General features: G+C 36.1%; 1 protein-coding gene across 2 annotated transcripts; it reads right to left on the bottom strand.

Moving 5' to 3' along the window:
• Positions 1-4,509: 4,509 nt before the first annotated feature.
• Positions 4,510-22,802, bottom strand: LOC577791 (mitochondrial 2-oxodicarboxylate carrier). 2 transcript variants are annotated; one of them, XM_030999045.1, is made up of 9 exons: positions 22,695-22,802; positions 12,662-12,842; positions 11,509-11,557; positions 10,997-11,080; positions 10,293-10,422; positions 9,357-9,464; positions 8,689-8,853; positions 7,225-7,406; positions 4,510-6,332 (listed from the first exon to the last, which is right to left on the bottom strand). In XM_030999045.1, the coding sequence occupies exons 2-9, from the start codon at positions 12,711-12,713 to the stop codon at positions 6,218-6,220; spliced, it is 885 nt and encodes a 294-aa protein (XP_030854905.1). In that variant the 5' UTR covers positions 12,714-12,842; positions 22,695-22,802; the 3' UTR covers positions 4,510-6,217. The 2 variants fall into 2 exon arrangements, with proteins under 2 accessions (XP_030854905.1, XP_030854904.1); XM_030999044.1 differs by lacking the exon at positions 22,695-22,802 and adding an exon at positions 18,187-18,267.
• Between the last annotated feature and the right edge of the window lie 2,068 nt (positions 22,803-24,870).

The raw sequence follows: 24,870 nt of genomic DNA, 5'->3' as shown, positions 1-24,870 counted from the left end.
TGCATCTTCATTGACCAGATTTAAAAACCTAGGAAAGCATACACCATAAACGAGACAGCATTAAATCTTATAGCAGTTATGCTCCAGAAAGATTGTGTTAACCAAGGCCAAACCTCCAAATGAGACTTAAGTTGTTCTAATGAGCAAAAGAAAGAAAGAAATGAACAATCTAAGAAATTTAAAGAAATATTGATTTCTGAACTATGAATTTCTTGAAAACATGTAGGTGTATCTATTTTTAAGATCTCCTAACAATCACAAGATATAGTCAAAATAAGTGCCAATTATCTATTTTGAGGAAGGAATTATTTACCAAATGAACACTCAATAAAAATCAATTGGTAGACATTCTTTATGAGAATACTGTGTTTTAAAGTATTTATTTCACAAATATGAAAACAGACCACAAAAGAAGAACAATTTTAAATTGGTCACAGATCATTCCATAAAAAAATACATACCTTATCAACACATGCATATCCAAGTGCATATTCTTGTTATTATTATCATCTACGATGTAATTGTGAATTATTGCACTGGTATAATTCACACACACATCTTCAAAATATCTTAACCATAACTTGCAACATCAGCGTGAACCCCACAGACTGAATTATAACATAACATTAATAATGTGTTTTTACCAATTGTCTCCACATGTTTTGGTCTTAAAATGGCAAAATATAATGGATAGGACGGCGTTATTATGGCATACTTTAAGTCATGGTAAGTTAAGAAATGCTTAATGACAACATTACCACATCAGGGGAGTGTTTCACAAAGATCCTAAGTCGAACTTAACTCTAAGTTGGACTTAAAAATTAAGGAGAGCCATTTGTAGCCTTAAAATAAAATATATTCAATTTTGAAAATTGAAATATTTTAGAGTCTTAATTAATTCCACATCAAGACCATGAAATCTCCTTGATAATAGAAATCATGAATTATTGGAATCAACATTTTATGCCTTTTAAAATAACTTTTACAAAATATAAGATGCTAACAGCTTTCCATAATTGTTTAATTGTTCAGTCCAACTTAGGATCTATGTGAAACACCCTCCCTGAAGGGACAGTTGCATTATTCCTGTATGGCAGATATAGTCAACCTAATGACTACGACACAACTCCTACAAATATTTCCAATCTGATATGAAATTACAAGATAAAGACACACCTGTACATTACAAATCCAATGATGGAGTCTTTGAAATAATCTTGAAAAGGAACTACAGATGGCAGTATCCAATTATTGATAACAGTTGAAAGATAGTTGAGAGAGAGAGAAGTCATTTTGTTTATTTCATAGTATGATTCAAGTCTCTCTTTTCATATTTTGTCATGAAAAAACGCTATGTAGATCATCAGTCCTTCTTCTCTCATTTTACCATTTTAGGACAAATTTTGAAAATGTGTTTTGCAGGAAGAAGTTCCTATCCATTTTCATTAGATGAGCAATCATGAATAATAATGAAAAATGGGCAGAATACACCAAATAATTACAGCAGGAACTGTAATAAAATTAACACTTCAAAAACAGTACACCTTTAGGTTGACATTGAATAAAAAAGAGGTTTAAATATAATGTACATCCTGGGCCAGGATCTAAATTCCCACTTGTGACATGCATGCATGAAGCCAACGGCCGCTTTGTGTGAACCTTTATGAGATTGCAGTGATTTTGGCTAGACATAAAAATAGAGCGTTAATTTGAAGTTCTTCACTGTTGTTTCCACTAAAATTCATCCAAAATCATGGACAGAATCTAGCATGTCTATTTGAGACCATATTGACTGGGTTTTATTCAAATTTTCTTTCCACTATCTATACTGTAAATTAGACTTAAATTCTACAACTGTTGACCTTGTTCTCTTAATATCACACATTATAACTGATGTAATGCACACTGAATAACTGCATTGTGTGTTACGATAAATATGTGTAGAAGGCACAATAAATTTCTCTGTACATTATATTTGGTTTGATAAAATAAAATGGGAATGTTCAAAACATGATCATAGAAAGTTGTTCAATAATGATGACTTCAATATGACAAATACATTCCTGGTATTTTTTATGTGCAAGTACATGAAGATATGTCAAAATTTATATCAAATATTGTCAGCATTTACAAAGGAAAATAGGAGCAAAGAGCTAATCAACATTGGAAACATAATATACTTGAAGTGGCTGAAGTTTTACTTAAAAAAATATGCTTAAACACTAGAGATAAGAAACTGCATGCAGATTTCCAATTTCCATGATATCCCAGTAGACTGATGACACCAATAAAGTTGCCAGAATGCTTGCAAGAGTGACATGTCAGTCTTGAAGGCTGTTGGTTTCAAGGGATAACAGTCCCTTTAAACCCATAAGTAGCCCTGTAATTCAAAAGTCAGTATCATCTTGGACATCCCAACGAGACATGTGTTATGGAATAAACATGCGTTTCCCTGGATGCTGACGAACATAGACTTATGACGCTTTAGAGAAACTGACCCCAGATTTCAGACTAACTTTCAAGATATATCCTCTCTGTGTTAAAGAAAAAGAATTAACATCCTACTGGCCCCAAACAGATGATTTCATTGAGCAGTTTTGCTTGAATTTCTGCTAAATTAGATAAAAGAACATATTTGTAACATGAATATGACAGAAAGTCAAAGCACAGGACTTGGTATGAAGAGCTGTTGACTCATTTTCTTTTACCTTATGCATCAAATAATGAAGTGATATAATACAGCTTCACAACATTAGAACAAATATAGTGCTATAAAATAGTGTAATACAAATTACAGGAAAATATCATTCAAAAATGGTTCAACTGAAAGAATAGTCATCCATGGAATACAGTTTATGTTTAAAAATGTATTAAAAGGGTTAATAAATTCATATTTTCGACAATGCACTCATAAAATTTCAGAATCTGCCACTTCTGGTAGTTAATCAGCCTATTATACTCATTGCTAAATCTAATTATATCTTGTTTGTAAACAAAAACGAACATAAAGGTTAAAACTAGATGGAATTCGACTGCGCACAGTCGAAAATGATGCCTCCGTTATAGAGCAATTTTACAAACCAAAACAGAAAAAAAAAATTGAATTCACGTTCAATGGTAATCCATTGACAGGTTCTCAGAATATTGTGATTACAAGCAATTTCTCATATACATATATGACCCTTTGATCTTTGACCTCATGACCATAAAATCTACTCAGTTCATTGGCTCTGCAAGATGTTCTGAGTTAAATAGTAATCCATCTGTCAGTTCTAATGAGAATGCGTTCACAAGCTATTTTTGCATACATAATGGGCCCATGGCCTTTGACCTTTGACCTTATGAACCAAGAATCTACTCAGTTCATTGGCTCTGCAAGTAACAAACATGACCTAATTTTGGCATGAATCCATCAATCGGTTCTTGAGATAACGCGATCACAAGCTGTTTTTGCATTCTTAATGTGCGCTGTGGCCTTTGACCTTTGACCTACGTGCTCCAAAATCTAATCAGATTGTCTTCCTATGGTGATACACACTATCATTAAGTTTGAAGTTTTTACATCTCCAGTGGTTCTTGAGATATCATGATAACAATCTCAATGTATGGAATTTCATAAGTTGACCTCTGTGACCCTTGACCTTTGACCTACGTGCTCCAAAATCTAATCAGATTGTTTTCCTATAGTGATACACACTATCACTAAGTTTGAAGTTTAAATCTCCAGTGGTTCTTGAGACATCATGATAACAATCTCAATGTATGGAATTTCATAAGTTGACCTCTGTGACCCTTGACCTTTGACATACGTGCTCCAAAATCTAATCAGATTGTTTTCCTATAGTGATACACACTATCACTAAGTTTGAAGTTTAAATCTCCAGTGGTTCTTGAGATATCATGATAACAATCTCAATGTATGGAATTTCATAAGTTGACCTCTGTGACCCTTGACCTTTGACATACGTGCTCCAAAATCTAATCAGATCGTCTTCCTATGGTGATACATACTATCCTTAAGTTTGAAGTTTAAATCTCAAATGGTTCTTGAGATATCGCGCTAACAAACTCAATACAAGGAATTTCATAAGTTGACCTCTGTGACCTGTGACCTTTGACCTACGTACTCCAAAATCTAATCAGATCGTCTTCCTATGGTGATAAATACTATTCCCGAGTCTTAAGTTTAAATCTTAAATGGTTCTTGAGATATTGTGATAACGGTCAAACGGGACGGACGTACGGACGGACGTACGGACGGACGGACGTACGGACGGACGGACGGACGGACGTACGGACGGACAACCCGAAAACATGATGCCTCCGGCACCACCTTCGGTGGCGGAGGCATAAAAATATATATAATTAACATTTACTAAACAAATATATGCTTTGGTAAAATGAAAAAATATACATATGAAATTATACATACATGTACAAACATTGTGTAATAAACATCAACAAAAGAATGAAGCACAAAATAATTACCTAACAAAGGAAAAAGATTTCTTTTTTCATTGAGTAACATGATTTTTCATGCTTTGTGTCTCATATTACAGCTTTAGAAATATGTCTTTAAAGACACAGATTTCTAAATAAATGCTCTGAAAGTTTAAAGACACATATTTCTAAAAAATTAGGGATTGAAAGTGTGTAAATGTAATAGAAATGCAATAAATTATCATCTATATAATTATATCACAAGTGATATCTGGAATAATCAGTAGACCTAGCACACACTTACAAGAGACAATCACTGGCAGTGTATAATACTACAAATTCATTCTTTATCCGTGTTGGCAAGGTAAACTTGATCTACTTATGAAACTTGGAACATAAAGTACAGCATTTATAAGTCAGTTTATCTCTTTCAATATCACACCTGACCTATATAATAGGGGACTCTTGAATTTACCAACAAGCTTGGCAGAAGAGTTATATCATTCTTTGGACGGTGACACCGTTCTTTAGCTGCAAGACAACGACCTCTTACTATAAAAGAGAAATATGTCTTTTACATACAAATATACGCAATTTTGACTGTTGCAGCATTTGAATATATATTCGCATCTGTATATTTAATACACATATGTTCTTGTTAATAAGTATACATAGGATGACAAGTACAATCATAGTAACTGCTTATTTCACATGATTTTCTTGTACTTTTCATAAACACGGCAGACAAATTCAAATCTAACACTCACTGCACACAAAATAATTCACGTTTAAACAAGACAATTGGAAGTGGAATGAGGTATCTAAATTCAATCCATTTTGTGCATTGCATCTTATCACAAAGTGCTGAATGGGTTGACAAGTTTATGCATTTTTAACCAGCATAAAATTATTACAGATAAATATTGTACATACATGAAGACATTTAAAGAGCCACTTCATGTACAGAAACAGTGATTGTCACTAATAGAATGTCCCACAGGGTACTAAGTTAGTAGATATTACAGTTAAAAATGACAATTATGCTTTTTATCGACCTGACCCAAGTCAGATATTAATCTTCTTTTGACACACTCATTAAAGGGATCCAGTTACTTTGTCTCAAATAATTCTGAAACAAATTTCTGAATTTAGCTCATGCTGCAATGATAATTATAAACCTTTAGGTCAGTCAGGAACCCCATGAATTTTACAAGCCGATCACCTGTCTGATTATCAAGATATTTATGATTGGAATTACAATTAGTTAATGCCAGACTCAATTTTTAGAGCTCTTTTGGAAGCACATAGGGATATTCAATCATTTATTTGCCATTGATCAAAATCACTAGACTGCTACATTGTTACATAGTAAACTGTACGTGTTCACTGTGCATGTGACAAAAGTTGTTTTGTCCATCGTTTGTTCCATTGGTCGAACAAAGCCAGTAAAATGTTTAAATCATGATGTGATCTGCACTGTACAGGAGGAGAATATTGTAGGTGGCAACTACAGCATGACCATGTTCCATCAAGAAATGGCAGTACCATTTGTAAAGGCAGTCACACATATATTTCGGTTGAGTAAAATAATCAACGTCTACTAAGTAAATTGAGGTAGACATCAACGGACACGAAACATCGCCATAGAAAGACAAACTCTTGCATACAGCTACAGAATTAAAAATCATCACAGTTTTCTGTCAACCATTATACTACTGGAAGCCATGTGAAGACTTTGCCTGAGTGTTAACAAACCCTTCATTGATGCTCATGTTAATTATGTGTGCTCCTGGAGCCAAGTATAAACATGGTCATATACCAGCAGCATGATAGCACCGCCTGGTCCAAGGCGCATGATCTTGGGCAGAAGGCCTCGATAAAGAGCAAGGAATCTGGTCAAGAGAACAAAAGAAGAAAAGAACTGTTAAATACACCCTCAAAATAATTTGGTTGCCTACTTGAGCTCAGTCCAGATTGTCCAATATTCCTTAGCATTCACCATGAAGTAGAATTGTACACAGGCAGCATGAATCAATCCAATCACTAGAGTCACAAGAAATGTAAACTGCTTACATGCTTTACTATTATGCAATATATAAATCCAGATTAAAAATTGAAATTGAGGTACTGAATGAAACCCATATCCTCAATAAAGGAATTAGCCATCAACAGTTTCATAATTTGTTTGAAAAGATTGATTGACTGATTGCAGGGAAAATGTTATTAATCATCATATCATAGAGGATATGAAAGATGTGGACCTTTCAGAAAATTGTGGTACATTGATTCAACTGGTAATGCTATTTTAGACTGTCTAAACACTTAAGTTACTACCATGCATAAAGAATAAGGATGATGAGAACAAAGAATGTGAATAATATGAAGATTGGGAAGGGGAAAAAAGATGAACAGACCAACAACGAGAAAAAGAACAAAAGAAAGAACAGAGGGATTGGGGACTAATCCCTCATAATAATAATAATAATAATCATAGGCATTTCTACAGCGCCGTCTATCTAGAAATTCTATTCCAAGGCGCATTTATTATTACCCCGGCTTTAGCCCAGCTGCAATTACAGCGCTCCAGCATTTCAAGGAATTAATTCCTGCCAGGTACCCATTTACTTCACATGGGTCGAGTGTGGCAAATGAAGATTAATGCCTTGCCCAAGGACATAAGTGCCATGTCGGGTATCGAACCACGACCTTCAAATTACAAGTCAAGTGCTTAAACCACTCGACTACGACACTTCTAACCATATAGAGTTTTTAAAGCTGCCTTACCCTTCTTCCCGATACACCATAGATATCGTTCTGAAGCATCCTTTATATTTGACTTCTCCTGGCACAGGCTGTGGTCCTTGTATCCTACTCTTTGCAACATCAAATGGTATATTGACTGTAGACCCTAGACAACCTGCCAGCAAGCCGATCGCAAACTTGCGTCCGAACTCTAGTCGTGGATCCTACAACCAGATGAAAAATATTGTGTTTAATAAACATTTTACAATGAACAATATCTTGTATACAAACATTTCAAGGCTCCGACTCGCAGGCCCAGGTTTAAAACCAGCTGGCTGATCTTACATTCACATTCGTCCGAATCTCTCGAGTCTGCACATTCTATTATATCCCAAGTTGGCCACTCACTATTCAAATTTGCATTTTCTTTTTTTAAATCGTTATATATCAAATTGAAATCCAACTACCACATAAGTCTGTGAATATTGATGTGCATCCCATCTTTCTTTTTTTTCTGTCTTTTTCCCCTTTACCAATATTTTGTTCCTCCATATTTGTATTATTATGTATCCTTTGAGGTTAGTCATACTATCAAGCTTTGCTTACTTTGTCAACCCTCCTATTTGATGTTTTCGATTAGTTACAGCCAGCCTTACTTTATTCTACATATTCTTTTGTCATGTGTAAATTTGCAATATTTGTTTGTTATATATTTGTAAAAATGCAAAAGAAAAAGAAAATCAAACAGAAATAAATAAATCAAATCAAATCAATCAACAGTTTCAAATAGATTCCACCAAACTAAAAGTCCACTTACAATAGAAGCCACCTTGCTCAATAATCTGATTCTTTATCACATTGATGTTGTAACACAACAGACAATACATGGACTATCAGGAGTGAATAGCTTTGAAAACTTTGGAAGAATAATCTATAGTTCATAGCTCCCTGTATCTAACTGAATCTTCAATTCAAATTCAAGGCTGAAGAATAATTGGATGTTCTGAAGTTAAAGAGAGTGGAGGGAGTATGGATTGCAACTTAATCCTCAACGACCAAAGAGTTTTCCCCATGTTTGATGATCAGGGTAAGCCTTGATATATGAATACTGTAGGTGCAATTACAAGCCCTCAAAGGATCAAGCACATATACACTCTTTTTTTGTGTGACTAATTTCTCCAAATCTATATCTATTATCAATATCTGTATCGGTCTGCTGCATCAAAAGCTACAAACATAGGGGAAAACTAAACAGGTCAACTATCTTTTTTTATTAAGAGTGACACTATTGAAGCCCTACTGCACTACTTGTAGCTACTTGTGCCCTCTATATAGCAAAAAATGCCTAATCGGTGCCTGTTGGTCCCCATGGTCCCCTTTTTTAATGTTAATTGAGAGCTTATTTGATGAGATAACCATCTGTCAGTGACCATGCAGGGAGGTCTAATCCCTCTTGGCCAAACTAGTACAGACAGGCTTTAAACAGATACAAAAAATGTAAATCACCTGTGAGGCTGGTATTAAATCCTTGATGTTGTGATAGAAGCTAAAGTAGATCATATTAAAGACACCATGTCTACCCAGGGTAGCAGTAAGACCTCTGAATAGACCATCGGATCCATAGCCATCTGTTCTTATCACATGCCTGGCCATTCCAAAGGCACTTGGTTGCTGCAGAAATAATGAAAACAACATTCAGAGTCAATATTCATTTAGAAACTGATACAAAGTCCTCGATCTCGCCATTGGCAAAGAGTTCGGCAGCATAAAAATAAACCAAATTTAATCCATTTACTTTGAAAGTATGAGAATGCATTTTCCCTTTAACAGATTGGTGAGCAGGTTGAAGTAAGCATCCCCTACAAAACAAACGGAGGAAACAACAATAAACATATAAAACACATCTTGTCAAGATCTACTTGACTGACCAAAGTTTTTAGGGGTCTTTTCTTCTCCTACAAAGAGGTAAATTATGAATGGAAAAGTGGTCATGATAAAAATTATTTTTTACTCTTCAAACATTTGTTCAGCTCCAGCCAAAGTTTTACACTGTGCCTTTGAAGTAAACATCTTTAATACTGGATTGCTTTGACTAAAGATATACACATTGCTCTTGCCTGGCTGTGATTATAAAGGTTCATGCTTGTTACTGACATAATAAAGGAACAACTCACCTTTTTAAATGTGTTTTGATCAGCCTGTAATCTAACTTTGACCACTTCAAACGGGTTGATAAGTACTCCCTCTGTCAAACCTGAACAGAGCCCTGCAAGTGTGAAGGTCTGCAGACAAGACAAGGCAAGACAAGACAAAATTAAATTCCAAAATTACAAGATAATTCAGGGAATCTGTAATTAAAACCTGCATGTAAAGGGCCACTAAGGGACTCTACACCCCAAATTTGTTTATGGTAATAATAATAGTGCATATAATTATAATCACAAAATAAATAAATAAATAAATAAATAAAAGATGAAATAAAGTCAAGAAACTGTAAGAAAAGACGATGGCCTCATATAATTCCCACCTTCAGCATAAGACACAAATACATACTTGGCAAACAGTTTATGAAAAAACATTCTGTATACCGGTATATACCACTTACTTCTAGAAACTAGGGGGAAACCACTCGCAAATTCTTTTATTTTTTAATTGTCTTTTTGTAATTATGCTATTTCTTAAAGGCCCACTGCACTACTTGTAGCTACTTGTGCCCTCTATATAACAACCAAAGCCTAATCGGTGACCATTGGTCCCCCATGATCCTCTTTTTCTTATGTTAACTGAGAGCTGAGTTGATGAGATAACCACCTGTCCAGTGACCTTGCAGAGCGCTCTAATCCCTCCTGTAAACTATGGCAGATAAGCTTTAACATTTTCCTTATGATTTATATGAGCTTTTCTCTCCAATCATCAAAGTTTGTTGAGGAAAGGGGCACAGAAATATTAGCATTTTCTATCTATAATAATACAAATGTAATTACAACCACATAACACATATTGATCAAAGTTTAGCATACTATGTATATTTTGGTAAAGGCAAACATTAAACCGAGTCTATACTTTTCCAAATGACTCTTCCATTACATCTGCTCTCATCAAGTACTTACCAGTGCAGTTGGTGTGGGACTCCCAAACAGGAAAAAGTTCTTGTACTGCTCAAAAGTGAAGAACTTTGTAGCCCTCTTGGGGGTCTCTGCCATAATGGGAGGCAATATGCCTTTGTAGAGAGACATGGTTCTATAGATAGGAAAAGATTCACACATAGACCTCAAATCAGTATACTTGAATTAGTGATTGGAAAACAATTAGTGTAATTGAGTTACTAAAATGGAAATGGTCCATTTACAGCTTGAACATTTATTCAACTTAGGGGTGTATTTTAAGAAGCTCTCGTAAATTCATTTTAAAAGCTGTTGAAGCAACTTATATTGTACCATTTTTCAAAGTGTCATTTAGCAAGATAAAGTCTGCTTTCTCATGATTTTACAATACAAAATATATTGGGACTTATTGGCCCGAATTCACAAAGCAAGGTTTGAGCTCAGACCAAGGTTTGAGGTCAAACCTCCTTTTGTTTCGCCAAACCTTCTTTTGTTATTTACAAACCTGGTTTGTAAATAACAAAAGGAGGTTTGGCGAAACAAAAGGAGGTTTGAGCTCAAACCCGGTCTGAGCTCAAACCTTGCTTTGTGAATTCGGGCCAATGGGTATGTTTTTAATCAAATCTTACTTCATGTTTAAACCATTCAATAAAGCATGGGGTATCTGAACAAACTTTGATTAAATCAATGGGAAAAGAAAAAATGCTTACCCTTCTTTTTTGGTCATCTGTCGGACACAATCCCACATTCCATTGTACTTCATTGTGCTGTTAGGTGCACCTTGGATCTGAAACCTGCAAAGCCATGTAAAAAACAGATTGAGATTACTCTGAACAAAAATGAGAAATTTTCAGTAGATAAACCAATAGATTCATAAAAAAGGGGAAAATGGCTAATTTTTATCACAAAATTTGAAAAACAATATATACATTATATATATTACTCTGCAGAGTTTAATATCTATCATAACATGGCATGTGTTCAAAGAAGAAATGATACACTATTAAACCATATATTTTTTTCTTCATACAACTAGCTTAATTTTCTGTTTGAAGTCTATGAAAAAGGAAGAGACTAAAGATATACATATGCCTACTAGCAGTGAACTTCTACAAATCAATTGAACTCATATTACGATGAAGTACACAGACAGTATTTAATCAAACAGGATCTTCCTGATGTCATTAAGGAACAGATGAAAAAGATATTAAAACTCAAATACCTTGTTTTGATGACATCAAGTGGGTGCATAATGCTGACCTCAACAAGACCTAGACAGACATTTAATCAAATTTTTAAAAAATCAAAACATGCATGTAATAAAGAAAAGATTGAAACATTGAGGAACCATTTTTGCTGACTAACACAAAAACTTATGTGTACTATTTTCAATTATAACCTTTCACTAGTTTAGAATAATACACATACTATGGCTAGTTTCTAGCCTGGACTATTTTGAAACTGCATAGCATGGGGGGGGGGGTTCTAAGGCCCCCTCCCCCATCCCTATGATCTCGGCAGTTTGCATGCAAGTCAGGTGAAGTGTATAGAATACTATGGTAATTTCAATTTTTTTTTGAAAAATTCACTTATTTGCATATTTATGGTAATTTATGCAAATAAGTAATACAATTCACATTTTTACCCATAAATCATATATTCTTCATATTTAAACATTAGTTTTCACTAAATATATTCTTTAGACTATATGGGATAGTAATACCAATTTTTGGTTTGGAAGAACCAGGTTATTCCTTATGTTATATATTGTTTTGATAATTTCTTATGTATTTCTTTTTTTTTTTAACTTATGCATTTTAATGTTTTTGTTGTTTTTTTTCATTTATACCTATAATTCTATTTTGACCCCAACAAGAAACACCTTAACTTATCTATAAACAAGACCAAATAACCAATGTTCTATCTTTTTTTTTTATTATTGAAATTTCCATATGTTTTGAACACAAATCACGACAATGAACGATTTCTGGGTAGACAAGCAAAGACAAAAGGTCACGTGACTTTGTAACGGTAAGTCTGATTTTGGAGAAAAAAATTGTTTCAAAAGATGCACAAGACTCAAAAGAAAAAAGTCATAAAATTTCAGCGCAAGATTATTTTGAATAAAAAAATTATCCAGAAAAATGCCCCCCCCCCCCCCCCCCCCCCGGCTAGATAGGGTTAAGATGTAAATGTTAAATGATTTCATCATTACACTTGCTTTTTTACACTGAATTGCTTGAAAATTTCTTTGAAACACATCCCATTCTGTCTGTCTGTCAGTCTCTCTCCATCTCCTCCTCCTTCTTTTTCTTCTTCTTCTTCTGAGTAACTACCTTTATCTCCCCATTTATGAAATAAAATACATGACAAACCTGCAGAGCCTCCTGCAGTGATCTGCTGTCCTGCCTGCTTTAACTTCCCCATGTCTTCTCCTCTCCCTCTCTCTTCTCTCTCTTTGAGTCTTTCTCCACCAAAGGCACCAATAGATCTAAGCACCCTCTTCAGCTAATATTGTAACGTCCACTGCTGCACCTGCATCACTGCTGGTCTGTTCTGAAAACGAAAAAAACACATTTATTAATGTGAAATATTTAAATGGTTAGGCTATTCCTGTCCATGGCTCATGTACCTGCAAAATGAAAGTAGTTGCCTTGAAAATAGGAAAGAGTGGGCCTTTAGAGCAGATGTTTGTGGTTACATAATGAGATTACAATACATAAGTTGTATTGTGTTACAGCAGATCATATCATAAGTTTGGAGCCAAAAGGGCATTCATTTTTATCTTAAAGCAGCTCAATTGACGCCTTTTTGTTTCCAAACAGACAACGTAATACCGAACCTACATGTATCTTTCAATCAAACATGCTTTTCAATAGCATATCAATCTAAATACACAAGATATAATATTTATTCAATGAAATGAAATGTAGCATCTGTAATCATATATCATAAATGCAGCAGCCTGTCTCGATTTACTATTTAAACAAATTTTTAAATAGAAATCTCTTTTCAGTTTTATTGACAAGCCTATTTTATTAATACAAAATTTACCAAAATCTGTTACACTGGCAAGAAACGGTTTACATTACTGACTTTTTTTGTTACTTGTATGATGAATTTTATCACTGGTCTTTATTTTAACATATTGATTGTAAACTCTTATTTAGTATCACTTCATTATTTTGTATCAACCATGTTTCTTTCTTTCTTTCTTTCATTTGTTTTCATTTTTTTTGTTACTATTTTTTAATGTACTCAACCGTACTTGTAATACAATTTGTATTTTTTGCTGCTATTTGTAATCCCTTTTTAATGGAATTTGGAAAATAAACTAGAAACTTGAAACCATAACTGATAACCTTGTATGGGTTTACATTTTTAAGCTGACATCCCTTACAGTGAAATATTCTAAAGAAAGACAATAATTCACTAATTTGACTTCTAGCTGCAGCAAGAAAACACACCATAGTACCATTGTAACAGTTGTTATAGTAAAGTGAAACTCTGGCACTCCAAGAAGGCGTAAGGACCCCTAGAATTTGAAATCTGACCCGCATTCATGCACTGTTAGAACAGAATATACACAAAATGATTTCAGAAAATGCATATAAATTACGCTTGTATGAAGTAATTTGAGATACATTTAATTTATGTAACCAAGTACTGTAGAGCCCAAAGTCGGGTGTATTGTTTGCATATGGGAACATCGACAATTGGTCTATGCACATTGTACATGAGAAAGGGTAAAGTAAGCATTTCAGAATTTAAATACCTGATTTTTAGAATTGGAAACCCCACATCTAATTTATTGCATAGTTACCCTAAATCCAATCAGCAGAAAATGTACTTAGATTAAATCATACTTACGATGTAAATTGATTTGATAGTTTCTATTTTTATTTTACCGGTACATGTATATGCATGTTCAGTGAAACAGTGAATATTCATTATAGCCCAACAGCCCAAACAGCTATCGGCCAATAAGTGTGTAATTCCCATATACCAGTACATGTAAGCCTTCTTTGTCACTTGAATACCCAATATCATTGTAAGTGGCGCTCTCCCAACAAATAGATAATTCTAAAAGATTCAGTTACACGCTAGCTCTTTGCAGCTGCAGCCAAAACTTTAAATTGTTGTCATGATATCTATGAGGCTATTCACACCGGCAGAGATAGCGCGCGCTAGACCGCGCTATCTCTGCGGTTTGGAAGGTACAACGTCGTTTCGGTCCACCCAACAGCGAGCCACGGCGAGCCAAAACCGCGTGCCAATGGAGCACCTCTTGGGGGTGGTCCACGAGAGATAGCACGGTCTAGCGCGCGCTAGAAAAAACGGGGTGCTACGATAGACCGCGCTATCTCATTGCGGTGTGAACAGCCTCTATGAAACTTTGTATGTACTGTATGGTCCATATCAAGCAAACCAAAATTCCTGCTTTTAAACACAAGTCGCAAAGACAAGTATTTACAAGCAAATAATGGTCTGTAAGTATAGTGGCATCTGGCTAACTTGGTACTAGGACACCGTTAGCATCATTATCATAATACAGTCAAACCTGTCTTAGCAACCACCTGTCTATAACGACCACTTAAAAATCCCCCGCAAGATTTCATGTAGTTAAGACCCTGCACACAACAACCACCTGGTTCATTCGCACTAATGTCTCTCCCTCCTTATCTTTGTCCCCCTCCCCCTCTCTCTTTCTCTTCCTCTACCTCTCCCTTGCCTTTTTCTTTCCTTCTTCCATTTTTGAGTCCTCCCTTGTCTGCTTTCACCTTCTTCAGTCAGTAAGATACCAATATTCAAGTTCACACAATATGTGTCCAAAGCCTGTTTTTTGAAATACAGTATGTTTAAATGTTTAGTGTGATATTTTGATAGTTTACGCATTACTCATAATGTGGGTATGCGCATTCCCATTTCCTAAAAAGTATAACTTCATTCATTTTATTTCAACTTTTTTAATCTGTATGAATGACTTTTAATATTGCACTATAAACTGTAATTTTGCAGACACTGTAACTATTATAAAATGAAATGAAAGGGCCATTTGACTTTCAAGAGAGAAAATTGTCTTGAAGAGAGAAATAGAGGTTATTTCTAAAAGTGAAATATTCAATCTGAGGGCTTTTTGTGGTCTTTGAAAAGAGCACACAATGGGGGTAGTGCAATTTAAATTTCAAGGGATGGATTAGAGTTTGTATCGCTCATGAAAATCAAATACCCTTTCATTTATTTATAGAAATAAACTCTAATCCATCTAATATTTAGATATTTAAATTGCACCACCCCTATTGTGTGCTCTTTTTAAAGAGCACAACAAACCCTCGGATTAGGCAGCAGAACACACCCTTAAAGGTATTACAAAGTTTTGGTATGGGGTCATGAATTTGGTTCAAATTAACAATTTCAGAAGCATATGCGTTCCTACAATATTCAGTGATCGTTGTTGCGGTTGAAATCGAGTCTAAAGTTATGAAATTATAAATAATAAACTCTTTTCGTTGTATAGCTCCCTCTCATGGTCAAGATATTAATTTAGTTATGAAACAGTATTTCTTGACCAAAATCGACCGATTAGCTATTCCCGTTTGGAAATTATATATCACAACTACATATTCTGAGATTTTCATGGTCGCAGCTACCATTGTACGGCCATAGGCGCTATTTGAAATTTATCAAAATTTACCGGGAGCACCGGTAAATTTGTATATCCAATTTTTCTGGAAAATAGAAGTGTTTTAGGGGCTAATTTTTTTAGTGCTTATGATACATCCACAGGGGCATCCAAATATAACAAAATTGTAAATATTCACTATCCACTCATTTTTCAAAATTTCCCAAAACTTTGTATTACCTTTAATACTGGACACAACATTCAATGGGATGATACCCACATCATTGGCCCGAATTCACAAAGGAGGTTTGTCGACAAACCTTGGTTTTCGTATGTCATATGACGCGTTTTACGCCTTTTACAAACCTGGTTTGTAAAGAACAAAAGGAGGTTTGGCGAAACAAAAGGAGGTTTGAGCTCAAACCTTGCTTTGTGAATTCCGACCATTGAGTTTGAAATGCACTTGGTAAAGAATGGTAGAAGAATCCATCTGCATAATAAGAATAAATCCCTCACTGAATAGGGATTCTTACTAAACTTTTCTTCGCTCCAGTGATCTCGAGAAGAAATTGTGTAAATAACAAAAGGTCCACGGGAGTGGTTGTTAGAAGCTTTAACTACATAAAACTCACATTCTCTCCAATTTTATACAACAAAAGGTTGTCTTGAGAAACACTCCTATCTGAGCCCCTGGAAGTTCTTGAATTTAAAGATTAGAAAGCTCCAAATAGTCGTCACAAGCGACAGAAATTGTTATTTCCTCCTTGAAAGTCACATAGCCCCTTTCATTTCATTTCATTTCAGTAATAACCTCCCTTTCTCTCTTAAAGACAATTTTATAAAACTTCTGTTTTTGTATTCGTCTGCAAACTTCTTAGTCACATGTCGAGCCAACTCATCGGAAATGTAATTTGTAATCAGGAAGTTTTGTGTTCTTCCATTTTTTAAATAATGTTTTCTGGTTGTCCGTCTGTACGTCCCGTTCTCGTGATTAGCAATATCGCGTTATCTCATGATTCCCTCCAAACTTGGATCATCTATGTATTTTGCAGAGCTTATGAACTGAGTAGATTTTGGGGTCACGAGGGCAAAGGTCAAAGGTCAAAGGGCTCATTATGTATGCAAAAATAGCTTGTGATCGGGTTATCTCAAGAACCAATTGATGGATACCTGCCAAACTTTGGTCAGGTATGTATCTTGCAGAGCCCATTAACTGATTAGATTTTTGGGTCACGAGGTCAAAGGTCACAGGGCTCATTATGTATGCACAAATAGCTTTTGATCGCATTATCAAGAGAACCAATGAACTGATTACATTTTAGGGTCATCAGGTCAAAGATAATGGGGAACAAGAAAATTGACACGAAACAGGTAAGAAACATAACACCTTTAAAATCATGATCTTTATTTGGACATTTCATAAATATTTACTTCATTCTGGGTATGTTTATACTCTTTTTCACACTGGTTTTGCTTAGCCCCGTACTATCCTTAACCCCAGACTATTTTTTTTGGCTTTTCACACACGTTGTTTTTAGTCCCGTACTAGCACCTATTCCGGAATAAGAAAATTCACGCTTTTCTTACTGCAATTTGTTAACCCCGGATATCGTGAATGTTATGATTGGACATATTTCACATCTGGCCAGCTGCGATACGCTCCATTGCGTAGTACCGGACTATTTTTTGTTTCTGTTCTCATTCATTTGCTTGGCACCGCAATTGCGAGGTTAGCAGGAGTTAGCACCACAATTGCGGAGTTAGCCCTGCTATTTTGCAGGGTTAGTTAACCCCGTACTATAGGTGGGGTTAGCCAACTTTAGCCCACTTTGGTAAAAGCCAGTCTGAACAGAAAGTGGAATAGGCTTAACCCCATATACTATAGATCTAGATCTAGGTGGGGCTAAGCCTAAGACCCCCCCCCCCTTAACCCCACCTATAGTACGGGGTTAAGCAAAATATTGCCAGTGTGAAAACAGTATAAGTAGGGCATCTCCACGCCAGAGTCAAATTTTGGACCGACTTCTGAACTAGCGCCGAAGTTACAATATTTTCTTGCCTCGAAACCAAAGACGTCAGTTCTACAAACATGAATCTTAGCATGTGGGGCAATAAAACGTAAACAACCAGTCGCTTGGAGAATTTTTGTGAATGCTTCTACTATATTGATTAAAAAAAGTAAAATCCCCAATGAACACCGCAAATGCTAGTATTCAGGGCATATTCAGTCTGGAAAATATCAAACCAATGTATCAAGAAATAATGTCGTTTACTCACCTCTAAATGACAATCTGACCCAAGGGTTGTCTGCTCAGCTCTGCTGCCACCCACCCCTAAACTAAGACCTGAAGTTACGGACCATTTACTTGTAAAAAACTTAGTACATGTATATACACCGAGTAGACAAATCAAGAAGCAAAATAAATGCGCGGTGGGGGGACGAATATTTTTTTTACACGCTAGCCTGGCCAGTTTCGCTGTAATACTCGTAAAAGTGCGCTGGTGGTGAAGACATTATAAAGGCATACACTACCACAGTTTAACTTGGTTGCTCTCTAGCTGAACGTTCGTTCGTTCGTGTCTCCTTAGATCAAGATTAATGAAAAGTTCCTAAATCAAATTAGAATAAATTAAGTTTTTGAATTCCATCGCCTTTATTATATAAGTGCCCCTGTTTTATTCTAAGGCTTTTCAGGTGCGATAAGTGCCCCTTTTTTTTTACCTCGGGTAATCAAATTTGTTTTGCTCTGTTTTGCTCTGTTAATAAAATAGTAAAATAGTAACTGTCCATTGAACATTGTGTAGGCCAGGCGCGGATCCAGGGGGGGCCGAGCGTGCCTTGCCCCCCCCCCCCCCCCCCCCCCGCAAAAAAAAAAAAAAAAAAAAAAAGAGAGAGAGAAGAAAGGAAAAGAAGGGAAAGGGAAAGAGGAGAGAAAGGGAAAGAGAGAAGAGGAAGAAGAAAAGAAAAGGGGGAAGAAAAAGATCGGGGGGCCGAAAGGGCCTTGCCTCCCAGGCTGTTGCCCCCCCCCCCCTAATCACAAAAATAAGAGAGAAGGAAGGAAAGGGAAAGAAAAGAGAAAAAGGGGAGATACTGGCGAACTGATAGGGGGTAGGGGGCTTGTGGGAAATCAAATTTAAACGTGGTTTATTTCTAATTCCATAACGGTAGATTACAAATAATGCTGAAATGACATAATTTCAGAGATTTTTCCTCACTTTTTAGTAAATTATACGTTTTTATGTGACAAATTCCTAAAATTTGAGATTCCTACAAATGTCAGGGCCCGAGGAACGGCGAGGATCGAGAGCCTCGAGCCCCCCCCCCCACTTTTTTTGAAAAGGTATATTAAAGAAAAATAAAAAAGAAAGAGAGCAAGAAAGAAAAAAGAGTTAACTGCCAGTGTCAAAAAAATAATGAGGCATCAAAATATGCTCTTCTGACCGTGATTAAATGCCTAAAGCCCCCAAGCTTCCGGAGGCTCTGCTGGCCCCTGGATTCCACCTAGGGCCCTAAGGCGGGCCCTTAGATGCTCATCTGACGGTAATTTAATGTCTAAAGAGGGCGTATGAATAAAAAGGAGCAGACAAAGAACATCTTTGAAATTCAGACGAGGATTAAGAGTAGAGAACGGTACAACGCATCGTCTTCTTTCTCTAATGATTTAATAAAACGTCAAAGCTTCCGCGCTTCGCGCAGGAGGGGAGGGGGGGAACGAATTTAGACAAAGATTAAGAGTCGAGAGCGGTACAACGAATCGCCTTCTTTCTCTAATGATTTAATGACACTTAAAAGCTTCCGCGCTTCGCGCAGGAGGGGAGGGGGGAACTGAATTCAGACAAGGATTATGAGTCGAGAACGGTACAACGAATCGTCTTCTTTCTCTAATGATTTAAATGAAAATTAAAGCTTCCGCGCTTCGCGCGGGAGGGGGGGGGGGAACGAATTTAGACAAGGATTAAGAGTCGAGAGCGGTACAACGAATCGCCTTCTTTCTCTAATGATTTAATGACACTTAAAAGCTTCCGCGCTTCGCGCAGGAGGGGAGGGGGGAACTGAATTCAGACAAGGATTATGAGTCGAGAACGGTACAGCGACTCATCTTCTTTCTCTCATAATCTTATGAAACGTCAAAAATTCCGCGCTTGGCGCGGTAGGGGAAGAACTGAATTCAGACTAGGATTCAGAGTCGAGAAAGGTAATACGAATCGTCTTGTTTCTCTAATGATTTAATGAAATGTAAAAGCTTCCGCGCTTCGCGCGGGAGTGGGGGGGGGGGGGGGAAAACTAAATTCAGACGAGGATTATTTTCGAGAACGGTACAACGAATCGTCTTCTTTCTTTAATGCTCTTAATGAAACTTAAAAGCTTCAGCGCTTCGCGCGGGAGGGGGGGGGGGGCCTGAATTCAGACGAGAATTTAGAGTCGAGAACTGTACGACGAATCGTCGTTTTTCTCTAATGGTTTAATGAATCGCAAAAGCTCCCGCGCTTTGCGCGGGCGGGGAAAAACTGAATTTAGACGAGGATTATTTTCGAAAACGGTACAACGAAACGTCTTCTTTCTGTAATAATTCAATGAAACGTCAAGAGGGAGGGGGAACTCGCCCCTCCCTGCACCCACCCCCCTCCCCGCATTTCGTCACTGCTGGTCACCATTACGTACCAATATTTGGCTCGCATAATTTCAAATTTGGGCCCCCCCCCCTAAGAAATCCTGGATCCGCGCCTGGTGTAGGCCTACTTTTTGTAAACACTACTGTAACATGTAATGAAATAGATGAAATTTAAAACTTTTTTTTTTTTTCTTCAAAGAAAGGAGTTGTGATTTTTACATAGTGAACTTTACATCAGAAGCGCAATTTGATAAGTATTACATTGCCAACATCTAAAAATTAATGGTCATTCCTATCGCACTTCAAAATGTTCCAGGTGATACAATTTTACAATACTTGTTTAGGAGTAGACCTAACACTTTATCGAAATACCAGTTTAGGGTGTGAATTCGGGAAAAAACCACGCAAAATCCTCATTTAGGGTATATTTTGGCTTCGGAAGAAATCCTCGTTTTAAGGGGTGTCTGGAAAACCTATGGATACGCATGCTTACAGTATTACTATGACTGAGAAAGTGAGACCCCCGGGACATTCATTGAAGTTATTCACTACTCGCTGTCGATTGAATGTCAGGAGTAACGGGGGGGGGGGAAACTTTGACGTTTCAATACATTATTGGAGAAAGAAGACGATTCGTTGTATCGTTCTCGACTCTTAATCCTCGTCTAAATTCAGTACCCCTCCTATCGCGCAAAGCGCGGAAACTTTGACGTTTCATTAAATTATTAGCACAAAGAAAACGATTCGTTGTACCGTTCTCGACTCTTAATCCTTGTATGAATTTTAAAAAAAATGTTTCTTTGTCTGCTCCTTTTCTTCCTACGTCCCTTTAATTTCTCTCTCTCTCTCCCTCTCTCCCTCTTTTTCGACCGGCCCTTTTTATTTGGGCGCGGCCAGACTACCATGCAGGAATGCACAGCGCAGTATACCAATATTCTAATGCTCAACCCGTCTCGACGCAGTTCACCCTATCGTCCAAAGTTAGATCACAACTAAAAACTCTTTGGCAATGGATACAAAATCGTTGTTCCTGGTGGTCCCCCTTTCTTTTCTGACAAAACATGGGGGATATTTGATATGATGCCCCCCCCCTAAGAAAAATCATGGGGGACGTGTCCCCCTGTCCCCCCCCCCCCCCTGATTGACGCCCTTGCCTGCAATTAGTATTACCGAAGCGATTGCCAGGTACCCATTTAAACCTGGGTGGAGAGTGACAAAGTGGATATTAACTTCTTGCCAAAGGACATTAGTGCCGGGCTGAGATTCGAATTCTCAAACCTTGAACTGAGAGTCAAATTAATGAACCACTATTCTACGACACCTCGGATACTATACTAACATAAAAATACAATTATGTTCCAAATATTTCAAGGAATTTACCATTTAAATTAAATTGTAATGGACACAGAGCTGATTAATAAAACAACTGTAAAGAAACATAAGTAAATGAAGTTAGGCCTACATCTCTGTCGTGAGACTACGAGGGCATCGGACAACTCAGTAGTTCATAAATTATTTCAGTAATAATCTGTTGTGTGTATAATGATCCAGACTAGCATTCAAGCCTATACATTCAAGATTACTGTTCATTTTGATAAAAAGTGTGAATACAAGGGAGCTCTATACCCTTTATAATTAGAAACAGTCATGGTTTCTCTAGAGAACGAGGAATCGACAGCGTTGCAAAAAATTTGGTATTATAATGCTGTACCTGATGATCACCAATTCTTATAAATAGATGCCGTCTATGATTTGCTTTGTCAAATTTGTCCACACTATATCAAAATAACTGCCATTGATTTAACCAATCATCATCGATACGATATAGGCTCATAATATATTATGTAAACAAAACATTCTTCCTTTTTTAGATAGAACCTTTTGCATTCAATTTTGTTTAAAGAATGACGATAGTATTATGATAAATTTATATTACAGCTGCTTATACTAATCTAGTTACCTTTATTAATAGTTCAAAATTGAAAAATGTCCCATCATACATCACGAAAAAATAAGAATGGAGATTCCCCTCGATTCTAATGTTCTCAACTTTTAGAATGCCCACCTTCCTTATTGCAAGCACGATTTTGTTCTTGAATTTCCCTTATTTTCTTGTTTTATTTGGCCATTTTTTCTACGAAGGGTTAATTCCCTATTTATTTTACTCCTAACCAATCCAAATCAGTACATGTAGGCTCAGTACACCTGGTGGCGCCGTCCAATGATCTCCTTTGCCCTCTGAGGTAGTGAACTTTTTATCTTGGCAAGAAAGATGTCTATCTGTGAGGAACAAAGAATACCAACAAAACACATGAAATGTCATTTTTACATGAACATTAGGCAACAAAATATTTTTTGCAGACCCACAGGAATGCAAAGTAAACTGTTTATCATATGAATTCTTGTTTTAATTTCACTTTTAAACATTACAAGTTAATCTAGAGATATCATTGATATAAGACGCTCATGTACTATTTAACGCAATGCATTTCAGACATTACTCTGAATGACCTGAAGAGGAAGATATTTAAACAGTATATTGTAACAATACTTACAATTATCTTAACGTACTTTATCAACATGTTGATAATTGTCGAATTGTAATTGACCAGTATCCAACAAATCATTTTGCTTTGTAACAAAATGCACTTCTCACATAAACCGCTAAATAAATAAAAAGTTCTACTTACCCAAGTGTAAGAACACAAAACATACATTACCTGACTGACGTGGCTGTCCTTCGAGAAATGTACATGATTTGAAATACTTATCTATATAACAAATAAAATAAATGAAAACTGTGAACATTCAACTGATTTTTTTGTTAATGATATACACTGTAATACACATACTTTTATAATCATACTTTAAGATGTTCTTCTCCTACTGTTATGAATTTTGTAACTACATTAATGAAATGAAAATCGTTCTGGACAGAAAATTGTTGATAATCCCTACTCACGCCCTCACTAAAGTATATTATTTGTATATACTATCGACTGCTAAATTTATATATAGTGAAGGGTTTAAATAACGACCAGGGTATAAAGACAGAAATGATGACCAAATTACATCAAAAAGATTAAGGAGGGTGATTCCATGAGGTGTCAAATAGATAAATTTCAGGTAAATGACCAAAGCCATCCTAGAACAGACTGGCAGTGTATCTAGGCTCTGTTGAGCAAGCATTGGCAAGGTATATTCATTTCAGACTCTCTGGTCCATTCTCTGTGAAAATATTCATCCACAATTATTAATCTAAAAAATTGGTATAGTATTGACAGAGAAGTGCCAATATATAACCAAAATATAATATGCTTCAACTACAAAAAACAAAAATGTGTATTAAAGCTTATCTGCCGTAGTTTACAGGAGGGATTAGACCGCTCTGCAAGGTCACTGGACAGGTGGTTATCTCATCAACTTAGCTCTCAGTTAACATAAGAAAAAGAGGATCATGGGGGACCAATGGTCACCGATTAGGCATTGTTTGTTATATAGAGGGCGCAAGTAGCTACCAGTAGTGCAGTGGGCCTTTAAAAAAGATCAAAATTAGATCCTTATTTGGACGTGCAATTTGATGAAAATCAAAAGCGCACAAGCACTAGATTATGTCTGCCTAATATGTATGAATATTATTACCAGTATTACTATTAGAATAGAATTGGAGATGGATTAAGTATATCATGTTTTTTTAAATTGAAATAGTCGGTTTACCATTCATTGATTTTAAAAACTAACTTTATTTCATTATTGCAAAGTTGAAACTTTGATTCGACAAGGTTATCAAAATTCAATGCTTGGAAACATGCGAAGTAATGATTATTATAAATTACAAAATGCTTAAATACAGCCCCGGCATAGCACCTAAAGAGCTCTCCGAACGCTGTTGAGATGTGTGACATCACAGTATGGACATGATTTGCACAAGCAGTCGATGTCCCATGACTTCTTACACATTTCAGTGCCTGTATTTTGATCTTCTCTTGAGTTTTTTTCTCTTACTTCACCGTCGGGCTAAATGTATAATCTATTGCCTCACCCTAAACCCCGCGCATGATTTTATTTTGACGACAAATGCAGCGATACAAAAATAAAGGAATCTGTTGCTTGTAAACAAAATAAGACGCCATTGTATATATTCAGCTGCACACACCGCCATGTTCGGCGTTTCAAGAGGGAACAAATGCCGTCCTTAATATCATTCCGGGGGTTTTTCAATTTGAAAATCTGGTTTCTTTGATTGTAAATGCACAGGATAAGAATTAATTAACAAACAAAAGATTTTAGTTATCAGAATCGGTTTCATATCCCCTTTTAAATGGTTTGAAATGCCATCACATTTATA

The sequence above is a fragment of the Strongylocentrotus purpuratus genome, unplaced genomic scaffold, assembly GCF_000002235.5.
Source record: "Strongylocentrotus purpuratus isolate Spur 01 unplaced genomic scaffold, Spur_5.0 spur5_scaffold_5, whole genome shotgun sequence".
NCBI classification, from domain to species: domain Eukaryota; kingdom Metazoa; phylum Echinodermata; class Echinoidea; order Camarodonta; family Strongylocentrotidae; genus Strongylocentrotus; species Strongylocentrotus purpuratus.
Note: the sequence above shows the minus strand (reverse complement) of the source record. Positions and strands in the feature narration are given on the sequence as shown.

What these genes read in the sequence shown, in the direction of transcription:
- LOC577791 (XM_030999045.1), bottom strand. Translation starts at nt 12,713, where the DNA reads ATGGGGAAGTTAAAGCAGGCAGGACAGCAGATCACTGCAGGAGGCTCT. An exon ending in CTTGATGTCATCAAAACAAG is followed by an intron (nt 11,081 to 11,508) that starts GTATTTGAGTTT and finishes ATGGCTTTGCAG; the next exon opens with GTTTCAGATCCAAGGTGCAC. An exon ending in GTCCCACACCAACTGCACTG is followed by an intron (nt 9,465 to 10,292) that starts GTAAGTACTTGA and finishes TCTTGTCTGCAG; the next exon opens with ACCTTCACACTTGCAGGGCT.